The following is a 15,918-nucleotide window of genomic DNA, read 5'->3' as shown; positions in this document are numbered from 1 at the left end:
TTTTAAATCCATTGCCCATTCAAAGGAACCAGAGCTTTTTAGAGAAATGGCTGATTCCAGGACTGGGGCAGGATATATGCAAGATGAACATGGGAAATCTTGTCATTACAACAAGGAATCTACCAAACACAAGTGGGTCATGTCAAAGGAACTCAGGAGCCAACTTGAAGGGGCTCCCACTAGTCAAAGATGGGATAATTTGAGCTTCAATAAGAATAAAAGTGGCAACAGATGGAAACATAGCAAATAAATTCAAATCTGTGAATTCAAATATTATCCTTTGGAGCTTGCTAGGGAATCAACTCATTGTTCTCACGTCTGACTTAAAAAAAAAGAAATCAAGTATTATCCAACCTTCCTATGTGAACTCTATTTCTGGGTAAGCAAATATTTGATGATGTACAAGTTCTTAAACACTAGCTAAAGCAGAAAGAGTTATAGAATTAGAATGTCACCATTTCTATCCCCTAATGAAATAAGGAATCTGGTCAACAGTATTTAATTTCTGGTAAAACCATTAGGTGACAACTAATAGGAACTTTATAATGCCAGGTGAGGCAGGCAGACCCGCCCCACTGGTCAGCCTCAACATCACTAACAAGAAAACAACCAGACATTCTGTGCCTCCTGATGTGATGTGATAAGAAAAACACAAAACCTTTGCAAAGTACCTTTGCCAAAAAGTAGAACTTGACTACAGTAACTACAGGGGACAGAGGAATATGCTGAACAATGCCTCATTGGTGCAGTTAGTAAAATCCAGAAAGTGGGAGATTCTACCGGATAAATGCCCTGATTTGTGTAACAGATAAATTGTAGGAGAGGGTAATCCAGTAATCTCTGGATTCAGAGTCTTAGAGACATGCCAACCAAATGTCATGTGTGAACTTTATTTGGATCATGATTCAAACAAATCAACTATAAAAAAGAGACAGAAACACTAAGCACTGATTGGATATTTGGTGATATTCAGGAATTGTTTAAAATTTTAGGTGTGATAATAAAACAGATATAGTCTTTAATTTTTAGAAATCATAAAAAATCCCTACAGGTCTCTCCTCCCCTTCTAAGGGGGAGATGATCTGACATGAAAGCATCCCAAGAGGCATTTCAATCTACAGGGTCCTTACATAGCACGAGGTCTCCACTCTGGGCAGGGCCCAGCCCCCCAGGGGATGCCTGCTCTTGTTCTGATGAATAATGTGTCCTTTCGGCTTCCTAGTGATCTCTTGTGGGAACCCCGGGACTCCAAGCAATGCCCGAGTCATGTTCAGCGATGGCCTGGTTTTCTCCAGCTCCATCGTCTATGAGTGTCGGGAAGGCTACTACGCCACAGGCCTGCTCAGCCGGCACTGCTCGGTCAATGGCACCTGGACAGGCAGTGACCCGGAGTGCATAGGTGAGAACCTCTGGGCTCCATGGCAAATGGTGGCCAAGGCAATCGGGCTCCTCCGTGCCAAAGAAGAAGGCTGTCTGGAGGAGACTGGGAAGGCTGGCTGACATGGTGGGACTTGACCCTGAATGAGAATCATACAAATAGCCTCCACTTACTGGGCACATAGTATGTGACAGCCACTGAGCTAAGTGCTTTGTTTCACATGCATCACATCTTTTGATTCTCACCACAACCCCATGAAGTAGATACTATCAGCTCTACTTTATGTATGAGACAACTGAAGCCCAGAGAGGTTGAGAATATATAATTATTTGCTATTTTTCAGACTCTAGCCAGTTCCTTGGGCTTTCTTTTTCTCTTTTAGGGCAAACCCCCAGTGCTCAGCCTGATTCTCTTTCCACCTTAAAGCTGCTGCCATCTACCATCTTTGTTAGTTCCTTCTCTCCCTTGGACCCATCCCCACTCCAGCCTGGCTCCCCTTTCTTGCTTCTCTTAAGGGCAGCTCCAGACCCTTTTCCTTGAAAAGCAAATCACTGTGGGGCCCGGTGGAAGGAAGTGATAAGATAAGGGAATCTGACAACATTCTCCCTTTCAAAATCCTAGCTGTGATTTCAGGCTCCATTTGAAATCCCCTGTCAAGTTCACTTTTGTTCTGAGGCCAGAGCTCACCAACCCCCCCACCTCACTTGATACCATAACATCCGTATGACCACTGCATCGGTCACAAGACCCTGCTCCTAGGCCACTGGACCCACAGAGGTCTCCTGGGCGGAAGAGCAGGCAGTAAGATGCCCTTTCCGGCGACAAATTGTCTTATGTAGTCCGTCAACACATCTTAACTCTTCAACCTGGAAACGTCCCTCTCCTTGGACCCCAGCCTCATTTATGAAGCGAGCCCTCTGGATACTTCCTCTTAGAGGTGTGGACTTTAAATGAAAAAGATGGGGTTCCCAGCCCAAGCTGCTAGGGTGCGTAAGGATGGTGCGGGCAAGGATGGGGGATGTAGTACAGCCTTTGCAAGCAGACTTGGCTGTGGGGACTTAGAATGGATGGTGCCCAACTAGGAACTGGGCAGGGGACAGGACATCCCTACTCTGACAGCTTTCCTTCCCAAACACGTGCAGGGAGTGATAGGGATGGCGTTGGGGTGCTGGGGAGAGGGGGGTCTGTGCTCAGAGTGAACAATGCTCTATCTCCTCATCCTAGTCATAAACTGTGGCGACCCTGGGATTCCAGCCAATGGCCTCCGGCTGGGCAGTGACTTCAGATACAACAAAACTGTGACCTACCAGTGCATCCCTGGCTACATGACGGAGTCACATAGGGTGTCCGTGCTGAGCTGCACCAAGGACCGGACGTGGAACGGCACCAAGCCAGTCTGCAAAGGTGTGTCTGGGGGCTTCAGATGTGGACACAGGGACAAAGAAGGTACAAAAGTCTTGAACATCTAGAAGGGAGGGTGTGATGAGGCAGAGCCCTAACATCTTATCGGGGGGTGTGCAAGGTGAAGAGTGGTCCCTGAACATCTGCAGGGAGGGAGTGGGAAGGTCCTGGGCCTTGAACATTGAGGACAGGGCCGTGCAGAGAGGAGAGGGTTGTCGTAAGGTGCAAAAAGAACAAGCTCCCAAAGGAAGGGCGGGCGTTCCTGCTTCCTGCCGCTTAGCCCAGACCCCCGGCAGGCACGGGGAGCCAGTGACGTCAGTGCCGGCGGCCACCAGGGCCTGGTTTCCCCCGGGGGCAGCCCCAGCACTCAGCCTGCTTTGGTCTCCCCCAGCTATCACGTGCAAACCACCTCAGCTCATACCCAACGGCAAAGTGGTGGGGTCCGACTTCATGTGGGGCTCAAGCGTGACGTATGCCTGCCTGGAGGGGTACCAGCTCTCCCTGCCTGCGGTGCTCACCTGCGAGGGAAACGGGTCCTGGACTGGAGAGCTGCCTCAGTGTTTCCGTAAGTCGCTCACGGGGGGCCTCCGGGGCATCCCATCTGCTGGCTCCGTCCTCTTCCCGCCTCTGCTGCTCTGCTTCCAGAGCTCTGCTGCTAGGAGGCCTAGAATGGGGGTCCCCGGCCCTAAATCAGGGAGGAGCTTTGTCCAAGACACTGTTAAAGAAGGAGGGGATTTGAAAGGAAGAATATGAGACTATCTTAATTGAGCCCTGGCTCCGCTCTCTGTGTGGAGTCACAGTGGAAGGAAATTAAGCCAGAGATGAGGGAGGTGTTTCTGAACCTGAAAGGTTGTTAACTGGATGCTCTAGAACCCAAAGCTGGGGTGATAGACAGGCAAGCGGGGCAGTGCTAGAAACATGCCTGTCTTCAAGGAAAATACCCTGCACAGAAGAGACGCTGGGGCCCTTGTGATTTTTTGGTGAGAGAGTTATTTCTGATTTACCTGGCCCGATTGTGTCTCAAAGAGCCTCAAGTCCATTCCGGGGCTCACTTCTTACCGAGTCCCCCAGAGAAGCAGGTTCCAGGTCACTTATTCTTGCCTTACCCCATAATCTGGCTCTGGAACTTGGACAAATAGTAGGACCTGTATTTTCTTTCTACTTGGCATTTATCTAATGCTGCAGAAAACTATCAACTACACGTGACACTGTTTGGGGTCCTCTGAAAATTTACTTCAGTTTGGGAAGTTTCAGCAGAGACAAGTGGACACAGGAAAGGCAGCATGTGGTGTGTAGTTAACCCCTTAGACCTTCGTATTCCTCCAGGGAAACATTAGGAAGGGAGCCAGACTCCAGGTTGAGTCTGGACTCAGAAACCTTGCTTTTTGTCTTGAGAAATAGCTGAATTGCTTTTTAACAATGAATTATGGTTATTGTTTTAAAAAAAACCCAAAACTGTACTATATCCAAAAATGCAAAGAAGAATGAAATAATCATCTGAACCCTCACTTCCCAAAGATAGCCGTAGTTAGGCTTGTCATACTTCCACACAATCACTATGCATTTTTGCATGTGTAGCAGTATGTATGCAATTTTCTATAAATGGTACTGAATCATGCTCTTCACAACTTGTATTCATTCACAGGCCATCAGCCCGTTGCTCTATCAATACATACTAATCTATACATCATCATTTTTAATGGCTTTAAAGAATTCCCTTGTTATATATGCCACAACTGGTTTAATCTTCTCCTACTGGTGATGAAGTTGGGTTTCTCCAATTTAATCATGTTAGAAGCAGTTCTGCAATATATAGCCTCGAAAGTAGCATTTCTTTATGCCTGTGTTGAAGTCCTAGGAGTGAGGATGCTGGGCCAGCTGGTGTGCACGCTATACATTTTGACGCATGTTGCCAAACTGTCTTCTAGAAACGGCGTCCCAGTTTACACTCCCACCAGCTGTTGATGAGAAGATTTCTTGACTCACACCCTCATTAACAGTTGATTTTGCCAATATTCTTAATACTTACCAGCCTGAGGAGTTTAAAAAGATATCTCATTATTTTAATTGGCATCACGTTGCTTCTTAGCCAAACTGAGCTGCTCTCTGTCATCCACTCGTATTTCTTATTCTTTGAGTTGCCTCTTCCTGGATGTGGTGACTTCCAATTGGCTCAGCCTTTAACTGACTTCTGGTTGCTCCATCCAGACTCCGCAGCTTCCAGGGCCAGGCTTCCATTTGATTTCGCACCTGATTGTGAACCTCATGACTCTATGTAAACACACACACACACACACCATAGCATAAAGAAGGTTCCTCATGCTTGAAGTGATGTCTCGGGGAACTTGGCCTTCCACAGTCAATTTTTAAAGATACTCTCTGCTGATGCAAATGAAATGGGCACACTCAGATACTGCTCACTGCAGGGTAAATGCACAGTCTATGGAAAGACATTTGGCAATACGCATCAAGAGCTGCGAACACACTCAAACCCTTAAGGATAGTAAGTTCACTCCTAGAGAATTCCCCTAAGAAAATAATACGAGTTAAAGAAAAGCCATAAGTAACTTTATAATAATAGAAAATGCCTAATGTGAGGGTTATGATAATCATGTTACACCATCTCATTGCAAATTTACGTAGCCAATAAGCGATAATGATGTCATAAACACGGGAAATGTGTACAGATTATCAAGTGAACAAAGCAAGGGTGACAGCACCTGGACATCAGGTTTGCAGCCATGCACAAGTTTCCATACAACTGAACAAACAGTTCAGGGAATGAGCACAAAAATGCAAAAAATGTTTTGGGTAGTACGATGATAGTTTATTTTTTCTCCATGTTCTAGACTTCCTGTAATGTTACTCTGTTACATGGATATGATTATTAATAAGCATTTGAATGTGGAAAGGAGAGGAAACACACAGCAGCACTGAGGCAGGTGTAATCATTGACCCAGGGCTGCCCCACAGCCAGAGTTCAAGTGGAACCAAGAGGAAAGCAGTACAAGGACCAAAGGCTGGGTGGGGGTTAAGGGGGGCGAACAGACTGAGTTCTAGAAAGCAACTTGGACCTGCCCTTCTCCCTCGTCTTCCCAGCTGTGTTCTGCGGAGATCCTGGCGTCCCGGCCCATGGCAGGAGAGAGGACCGAGGCTTCTCCTACAGGTCTTCTGTCTCCTTCTCCTGCCAGCCCCCTCTGGTGCTGGTGGGCTCTCCACGGAGGTTCTGCCAGTCAGATGGGACGTGGAGTGGCACCCAGCCCAGCTGCATAGGTGAGAGGTGACCGGGAGCAGAGTTTCCCAGCTGGTGGGCATCCTTCTTTGGAGCCCGAGATGATGAATTTTCTTCCCTGTCTTCATCGGTCTCATCTGCAAAAAGGGGCGAGCGCTCCTCTAAGCTACTCAGAACAGGAGGTGAAGTAGCCAGAGCGCATGTGCTGCCGGGAATCATCGTCAGCCGGGGCATGACTGGGGCGGAGATTCCCAAGGGCAGGGAAGTCAGGGCGTGACTCCATCCTCTATCCTGTGTCTGTTTCTCAGAGTGAGCAGGGGCGATGAAAGCTTCCCTGACCATGGTCTGTTTCCTTGTTTTGCAATCCAGACCCCACGCTGACCACGTGTGCGGACCCTGGCGTGCCACAGTTTGGGATACAGAACAATTCCCAGGGCTACCAGGTAACGAGGTCAACCGAGATCGGGCCTTTCTGCCTTCTGTCCCTTCTTGTCACTGTCATCAGTCTCAGAGGACCCAGAGACCTTCCTCAGGACAGCACTAGGGGGCATGAGACCTTGGAAGCTGGAGAGAGAAAGCAGCCTGCTTCTTCAAGCCAGGCTGCACAACATGCCCCTTCAGAAACAGGCAGGCGTTTACACCAACCCCGAGAAGCTGATGTGGAAGAACTGACTCACGTGTAGCTCCACAGACACTTCCCAGAAGCCCCTCGTGATTGGGGCAGGGACAGAAATGAGAGAGACAGATGGACCTTCTGTCCCCAGGGCACCCATACCCTACGGGGCTCAGACAGGGTGGCGGGAGCCAGCAAGTGCCACATGGGAGACAGTCTCCTGCCCAGTGGGCCCGTCCCAGCAGGATACAGGCTCCAGGGACACATCTCAGAATGCACTTCAAAAGGAAAGGATGTGGACAGCCTGGATGGGACCCTCTGAGCAGGAGGAAGCAGGGAAGTATGGGTGTGTTCAAGGCAGGACAATGAACTGGAGCCCCCAATGTGCCCAGGGGATATCAGGGACTAAGCCGGAAATGGCGGGTTGGGATCTAACCTAGCAATGGGATTTATCAAGTATTTACTGTCGTGAACTATTCTAGGCGCTAGGAATACAGAGGGAACAAGACAGCCCAAGTGCCTGCTCTACGGGAGTTCCCTGGCTGGTGACAATAAATAAACAAGATCACTTCTGTGAGCGATAGACACTACACATGGCATAATATAAAAGGGTGTGATGGGGAGTTGCCGTTTTAGGACGCGGAGTGAGGGAAGAGGCCTCCTAAACTTGAACTGTGGTGCCCATGGTGGGAAGGGCCAGCCCTGTGCAGAGCTGGGGGGGGCGTTCCCAGCAGAGGCAATGGCCAGGGCAGAGGAGCCTCAGGCAGGGAACTTGGCAGGTTGCAGGACCAGAAAGCTGGCCAGCCAGCGGGTCGGAAACATAAAGAGAGAGGAGGACATGAAGCCGAAGTGCTAGGCTGGGTTTGAAAACCACCCGGCACTGCCTTGTGAAGTTAAATATTCACACATCCTGTGACCCAGAGTAAGCAACCCCAGCGACGCTCTCGTACGTGTTACCAAGAAATGAGAAAAATCCTGGTGTAGCCACGGGATGGTTCATCACGCAGCCGTGAAAATTAAGGAACTATAGCTCCACACAACATGGATGACTGTTAGAAACATAGTGTTGAACGTCAAAAGTGGTAGGATACTATTTCTAGAAAGATTAAAACCAAGAAAAATTTATATTGTTTGGAGATATATATAGGCATATGTGATAGAATTATTTTTTAACTAAGCAAGGGAATGAAGAACACAAAATTCAAGAGACTGGTTTTCACCGAGGGGAGCTGAGGAACAGGGCAGGGAAGGAGCACGCAGGTGACAAACATGTCAATGATGTTGTAACCCTTAGGTTGAGTGGTGGGCTCCACTTAAAGTGTCCATTTTATTATGATGATTCACGCCTGTATATGTGCTATATATTCTTTTCTATGCACCAAATATCACATAATAAATTTTGAAAAGAGAAGGGCATGGACCAGGCCATATAGGGCCATGATAAGACCATGATAAGCATTTTGGATTTTATTCTAAATGTCATAGGAAACCATTTGAAGGTGACTTAATCTGATCCATTATTTGAACTATCACTCAGGACCCTGAGGAGAGGATGAATAATAGGGGTTAAGAATGGAAGCGCTTAGACAAATAGGACATTATTGCAGCATCTTGAGAGAAAGATGAGGGTGGGACTGAGCCGGGGTAGCGACAGTGAACATAGAGAGATGTGAAGGGATCGGGAGGTATTTTGTCGGTAGAACCAAGAAGACTTCTTGAAGGATTGAATGGAGGGGTTGAAGGAAAGGGAGGAATCAAGGATGACTTGAAGTTTTCGACTTGCCCAACTGGGTGGATAGGGGTACCATTTGCTGAATGAGGTGATGGGTGTGGAGGAAGGGAGCGGAAATTAGGTTTCACCTTGCGTTTCAGTTTGCTCCCAGAGGTAACAGAGACACGTGAGTGTTTTGAGCTGGGAAATAGTGTGATCCCAGTTGCAGTTTAGGAAGCTGATCTGGCAGCTTCGTGCCACACGGATTAGAGATGGAGAGATGGAGCTGGTGGCTGCAGGGAATGTCAAGTCAGACGGTGAGGGGCTAGTGGAGCAGAGGAAGGGATGCAGGGAGGGTAGCAATTCTGCTCAAGAGATTGTTTAGAAAGTATAGCTCCAGGTTCTGTAGGGGACATGTCCTAAAAGACTTTGTAGACTCATGGAGGGAAGAGACACACACAGTAATATTCTACTTTGCACAGTTCTTCACATTTTATAAAATGCTTTCAAATCTACCCTCACATTTGAGTGTCACAACATTCCAGCATAGTGTGGCAGGGCTACTCATCCCAGCTCGACACAGGAAGGCTAAGGTATAGAGAGTTTTGTGCAGCCTGGCATCCAGTGAGTAAATGTAGATGCCAGAACTCAAACCCAGGGTCTTCTGATTCTGGGTCAGGCACTTAGCCTCCCGCAACAGAATATGATATATCCCACGAGAGTGTTGATCTGGCCCAGGGAACTGGGGGAGGCCTTGTGGAAGAGGCATAATGTAAGCTGCCTCAAGGAATAAATAAGATTTAATCAGGCAGAGAAACAGAAGGGTGGGTAGGAGTAACGTCATGGGAAAGTAAGCAGTCAGGTGACAGGGATGAAGCGTCGCTGGATGGAAGGTGATTGTGGGAACTTCGTCCCGGCCGCAGGTTGGAAGCACCGTGCTCTTCCGTTGTCAGAAAGGTTACCTGCTCCAGGGCTCCACCACCAGGACCTGTCTCCCCAACCTGACCTGGAGCGGAACCCCGCCCGACTGTGTCTGTGAGTGCAAACTTCACCTATAGCCCAGACAACTCCTCCTGGCAACTCATAGTCTCCCCCAGCTGGGCATCTAGGAGATGCTTGAATGCCCTGAATGACAGAGAGCTCACAACTCCTCACGGGGACCAGTATTGGTCTCTTTGTACTCCTTACCCCTTGGAGCCCCACAGAAGATATTTACACACAGAAGCCTTTCTGATATTTGAAGGCAATTCCTATGCCTTCGCAAAGAAACAGAAAGAACTTTCCCATGGCAGCAAATACTAACAACTACGAGGCCTGCCCTCAGGATGGAAGATTTCAGGCTTTTGACCACAATTACTCCTTTTCCCTCAGGAAAATTGCTGCAGGTTTAGGTTCCCCCAGGGTTGACTGAGCCAATATCCACACGATCTCCATCTTGGCCACTCGTATAGACATCAAGGCTGGGGTGGGGCTGGGGCTGGGGAGGGGATGCTGGACCTGAAAGGGGCCCATAAGGGAAAGGAAGGGGGTGGTCCATCAAGGCACAGGGGAATGGTGGAGAGGCCTCCTGGAGACCCTCGTCTCCCAGCAGCGTCTTCCCTGTCACCCAGCCCACCACTGCAAGCAGCCGGAGACGCCGACGCATGCCAACGTTGGGGCCCTGGACTTGCCCTCCATGGGCTACACGCTCATCTATTCCTGCCAGGAGGGCTTCTCCCTCAAGGGTGGCTCCGAGCACCGCACATGCAAAGCAGATGGCAGCTGGACAGGCAAACCGCCCGTCTGCCTGGGTGAGTGTGCCCCCTCGGTGAGCTTCTCCAGGGTGGGGGGCCAAAGGGGACAGCTGAGCTTGAGTGAAAGAGGGCCAAAGAGAAGAAAGAAATGTGATTTCTGGAAGCTGGAGCCTGCTTCTGATTTTCTGAGGTGTTGAGTCTAGGAGATGAAACCAGAGTAGTCTAAAGAGGCACAGAGTGAAGCCATCCCAAGTTTTACCTTGCTACCTTCTGCTTGAGCTTAAACACTCTGCCCAGTGTTAAGTATACAGTAGTCTAAGGGTTATACTTAATCATCAGACGGAGAAAAGCTCTGTGTTCTACTAAACTGGAATAACACGTTACGCATATATGCATATCATAACCTTGATAAAACAGTACCCACTCACAGATCCCTCAGGGTTACCGCGATGTCTCAGACCTCCCTCCCCCTCTTCTTCATTCATTTGTTCTCTATTTATTAAGCATTATCACTGTGCGTGGCTGTGCTGGGCATAGGGGATGGGGACGTGAAAGACACAAACCCTGCCCTAAAGGAGCTCACATTCAGCTGTGGAAGACACACACATTATCAGATATAACAGTACCTTCAGGAACATAGAGATGCACTGAATGCTGTGGGGTTGATGGGAAGGGCACTAATTCAGCCTAAGGGGGAGGGGAGAATCAGGGAAGGCTTCCTGGAGAAGGTAATCTGAGTCCAGTCTTAAGTAAAGAATCTAGCAAGGATAAAGGATGGCTTTGGTGCTAGGATGGCATTCAGCTGTCTCTTACAGGTGCTGACCTCACCTCACCACATTCCAGGCATTGTTCTAAGTACTTCGTGTACTAACTCAATCCTTGCAGTCATCCTGTGAGGCAAGTGTTACTCATATCCTCATTTAATATATGAGGAAACTGAGGCACAGAGAGGTTAAGTAACATGCCCCAAGGTCACCAGCTGGTAAAGGGAGAGAGCTGAGATTCAAACCCTGCAGGTCTAACTTCAGAATCCATGCTCTTAAGTACTCTGCTGTCCTGCCCCTCAGAGAGAGAAGGCTTCAGGTTCAGAGCCTTTATCAGAGCTAGAATTTAATAATGTATTTTCATTGTATGAATTGTTGTAAATTTCTTTTATTTAGGGAAAGTAATATTTATGTTCCACAAATGGTAGTGGTATAATTTTTCTTTTTTAGGGTACATTTAACTTTTAATTGTGGTAAAATATACAAAACATAATATTTACCATTTTAAAGTGTACAATTCAATGGCATTAAGTACATTCACAATATTGTGCAACCATCACCACTATCCATTTTCAGAATCTTTTCATCCTCCCAAACAAGAACTTTGTACCCATTAAACAATAACTTTCCATTCCCCTTGCTCTCCAGCCCCTCATAACCTCTATTGTATTTCCTATATCTATGAATTTGCTGATTCTAGGTACCTCATGTTAGTGGAATCATATGATATCTGTCCTTTTGTGTCTGGATCATTTCACTTAGCATAATTTTTTCAAGGTTCGTCCATGTTGTAACGTGTTATTACTTCATTCTTTTTTAGACCTGAATAATATTCTATTGATGGATATACCACCTTTTGTTTATCCATTTGTCCACTGATGAACATTTCAGTTGTTTCCACTTTGGGGCCATTATGAATGATGCTACTTTGAACATAAGTGTACATGTTCTGTTTGTATATATATATGTTTTCAATTCTCTTGGGTATGTATCCAGGAATAGAATAACTCAATGTTTAACAGTGTAAGGAACTGTCCAACCGTTTTGCAAAGTGCCTTTACACTTACTTTACATTCCCACCAGCAACGCACCAGGGGTCTAGTTTCTCTACATCATCCTTGCCAGTACCCATTATTGTCCAGCTTTTTGCGTATAGCCATCCTAAGTGGGTATAAAGTAGTATTACATTGTGGTTTTCATTTACATTTCCCTAATGACTAATAATGTTGAGCATCTTTTCATTTCTTTATTGGCCATTTGTGTATCTTCCTTGGAGAAAAGTCTATTCAAATCCTTTGCCCATTTTTTAATTGGGCTATTTGTCTTTTTCTTGTTGAGTTGTAAGAACTCCTTTATGTCCTGTTGATTTCTTTTTTCCAGCTTTATTGAGGTATAATTGGCAAACTAATTGAAATATATTTAAGGTATACAACATGATAATTTGATATACATTGTGAAAGGATTCCCACTGTTAAGTTAACACATCCATCACCTCACATATTTATCTTTTTTTTTTTTTTGGTGAGATAACAGGAGTTCTACTCTCTTAGCAAATTTCAATTATACAATGCAGTATTATCTACTATAGTTACCATGTTATACATATACATCTTATAACTGAAAGCTTGTATCCTTTTACCAGCCTCTCCCTATTTCCCCTTCTCCCCAGCCCCTGACAACCACTATTCTACTCTCTTTTTATAAATTTGACTTTTTAGATTCCACATGTAAGTAGTAGCATGCAATATTTGTCTTTCTCTGTCTGGCTTATTCCACTTGGCATAATGTCCTCCAAATTCATCCATGTTATCACAAATGGCAGGATTTCCTTCTTTTTAAGGCTGAATAATATTCCATTGTATATATACACCACATTTTCTTTATCCACTCATCCATCAGTGGACACTTAGTTTGTTTCCATAGTTTGGCTATTGTGAATAATGCTGCAGTGAACATCTCTTCAAGACAGAGATTTCATTTCCTTTGGAGACATAGAAATGGAATTGCTGGATCATATGGTATTTCTATTTTTAATTCTTTTTTTTATAGAATAAAAATCTCTATCCTTGTATTGGTTTACATTATTATTTTCTTCATTACAGAGAATATCTACTATTCATGTCTGCTTCTATAATAGCAACACAGCTTTTTAAAATTTCGTATTATTCCTTTACATAATTATACATTAGATTTGACTATTGATCCTTTACATTTATGATTACACATTATCTATTTTTAATTCTTGAAGGAACCTCCACACTGTTACATTCCTACCAACAGTGCGCAAGTATCACATTTATTGGTTTGCGTATATTGAACCATCCTTTCATCCCAGGAATAAATCCCACTTGATCATGGTGTATGATCCTCTTAATGTACCATTCATTTGGTTTACTAATATTTTCTTGAGGATGTTTGCGTGTATGTTCATCAGGGATACAGGCTTGGAATTTCCTTTTCTTGAAGTGTCCTTGTCTGGCTTTGGTACAAGGGCAATGTTTTGATTCCTTACACTTTATATTTTGTATATCTACTGTAGATTATGCTTTGTGTTTATCACAAAGCTTACATAACACATATTTACAACAGTCTTTTTTTAAGCTGATAACAACCTAACTTGGAATGCTTACAAAAGCTCTACGTTTTTACACTCCCCGACATTTTATGTTTTTGATGTCACAATTTACATCTTTTATATTGTATACCAATTAAAAATTATTGTAGTTACAGTTATTGTTACCATTTTTGTCTTTTAACCTTTATACTAGAGTTACAAGTGATTTACCCACTAACATTACAATATTAGAGTATTCTGAACTTAATCATATATTTATCTTTACCAGTGAGTTTTATACTTTCATGTGTTTTTATGTTAGATTTTCACTTCCACTTAAACCCCTGCTGTTTAACCCCTCTATTGAATTTTCCAGGTCAATTATTACATTTTCAGCTCTATGGTTTCCATTTGGTACTTTTAAAATATTTTCTCTTTGTTGAAATTCTTGCTTTGTGCATTGCTTTCCTGACCTCAGTGAGCATCTTTATGACCATTATTTTGAACTCTCTATTGGGTAAATCACTTATCACTGTTTCATTAGGATCCGTTTCTGGAGATTTATCTTATTATTTGGTTTGGAACATTTTCCCCTGTTGATTCACTTTCCCTGATTCTCTGTGTTGGTTTCTACTCATTAGATAAAACAGGCAGCTCTCCCAATCTTCACAGACCGGTCTCGTTTAGGCAATGAACCTCATCAGTCAGTGCAGCCCAGTCTCCTGGTGCCTCCCAAACCTTTGTGATTGTCCAAGCTGTCGTCTTTATTCCTAGCGGCTGCCAGTAGTTGAGGGTGTACCAAGACCCATCAGTGTCCCACAGAGGTCAGCACCTAGATGCAGGCTGATTAGAAGTAGACTCTCAGGCAACAGTTGGAGAAGTATGCAGTCAGACCCCTTCCAGGGAGAAACTGGGAGATGTGCATTTTTACCTGCTCCCTCAGTGTGAGACCAGGTATATTGCCACAGGGGTTTCTACTGTGTCTATTTAAAAATGGCTTCCTTGTTTGCTGTAGTCCTGTGGAACTCATGAACACAAGCTCCAAGCCCCATTGGCCTTCAGAACTAGGTGATTTGGGCACCCATCCCTCAGGTGGCAGCCTTAAAAGTCAGGGTGCTAGATGTGTGGTACAAACTCAACACTCTCAGGGAAAAGCTGGGAGTTGGGAGTCCCTCCTGATTGTTTGGTGCCGTGCCAGGGATGGGGTTTATTTCAAGAATGTGTCTCAGCCTTTCCTACCTGTTTTGATGTGGGTATTTTCTCAGTCACCCAATGTGTAGGTGTCACTCAGCTAGTTTCTGGATTTCTCTCAGAGAGAATTGATCTGTTTTCTTCTGAGCATTCAGTGTATCCGTGGGAGGAGGGGAATTCAGGAGCCTCCTATGTTGCCATCTTGGTCCAGAGTCCCTTCAAGAGTTCTTTATATATCTAGAATATAAGACCCTTATCAGATGCATGATTTGCAAATATTTCCCCATTTTGTGGGTTGTCTTTTCACTGCCTTTTTTTTTTTTAATTTACAGTACTTTCTTTTTTATTTCATTCATCACCTAAAATTTAAACTCCATTTTATCCTGTGTTAATTTTTTTCTTTCTTTTTTTTCAGGTGTGGATTTTTTACAGGCTTATTGAGATATAATTGATATACAAAAACTGCACATATTTAATGTATGCAATTTGATGAGTTTGGATCTTTTCACTTTCCTGTTGGTGTCCTTTTAAACACAGAAGCTTTTAATTTTGATGAACTCCAATGTATCTATATTTTATAGGTTTACTTGTGCTTTTACTATCATATTTAAGAAACCATTGCCTAATCCAAGGTCACAAAGATTTGTACCTGTGTTTTCTTCTAAGAGTTTTGGGGTCCAAATTCATGCTGTTGCATGCGGATATCCAATTGTCCCAGCACCATTTGTTGAAAAGACTATTCTTCCCTCATTGGATTGTCTTGACACCCAAAGACCATTTGACCACAAATGTGTGAGCTTATATTAGGTCCTCAGTTTTATTCCATTGATCTGTATAACTGTTCTTATGCCATTACCGCCCAGTCCTGATTGCTATAGCTTTGCAGTAAGTTTTGAAGTTGGGAAGTGTAAGTCCTCCTTTTTGCTCTTCTTTTTCAAGATTGTTTTGGCTATTCTGGGCCCCTTTTATTTCTATATGAATTTTAGGTTTGGATTGTCAGTTTCTGCAAACAGACAGCTGGGATTTTGATAAGGATGGTGTTGAATCTGTAGATCAATTTGGGGAGTATTGCCATTCGAACAATATTAAGTCTTCCAAGCCATGAGCATGGGATATCTTTCCATTTATTTAGATCTTTAATTTCTTTCAATGATGGTTTGTAATTTTCAATATACAAGTCTTGCACTTCCTTGGTTACATTTATTCTTAAGTATTTTTTTAATGCTATAATAGGTACTTGCATTTAAAAATACAAAATGCTTTAGATACAGTTGAATCTCAACTCAACCCCTTACTGTAAGACCCTGGGTAAGTCCCTTCACCTCTCTGCCTCTAACAAGT

At 44.6% G+C, this 15,918-nt stretch overlaps 1 protein-coding gene across 1 annotated transcript in view; it reads left to right on the top strand.

Moving 5' to 3' along the window:
- CSMD2 (CUB and Sushi multiple domains 2) overlaps positions 1-15,918 on the top strand; it is a 676,782-nt gene that overhangs the window by 647,668 nt on the left and 13,196 nt on the right. The window contains exons 58-64 of the mRNA XM_057529595.1: positions 1,223-1,399; positions 2,603-2,782; positions 3,171-3,344; positions 5,879-6,052; positions 6,381-6,454; positions 9,259-9,370; positions 9,946-10,125. Coding sequence (XP_057385578.1) covers positions 1,223-1,399; positions 2,603-2,782; positions 3,171-3,344; positions 5,879-6,052; positions 6,381-6,454; positions 9,259-9,370; positions 9,946-10,125 — 1,071 coding nt within the window. The remainder of the gene's footprint in view (positions 1-1,222; positions 1,400-2,602; positions 2,783-3,170; positions 3,345-5,878; positions 6,053-6,380; positions 6,455-9,258; positions 9,371-9,945; positions 10,126-15,918) is intronic.

This window comes from Balaenoptera acutorostrata, chromosome 1, assembly GCF_949987535.1.
Source record: "Balaenoptera acutorostrata chromosome 1, mBalAcu1.1, whole genome shotgun sequence".
Taxonomy (NCBI): domain Eukaryota; kingdom Metazoa; phylum Chordata; class Mammalia; order Artiodactyla; family Balaenopteridae; genus Balaenoptera; species Balaenoptera acutorostrata.
This window is presented reverse-complemented; position numbering and strand designations above follow the sequence as displayed.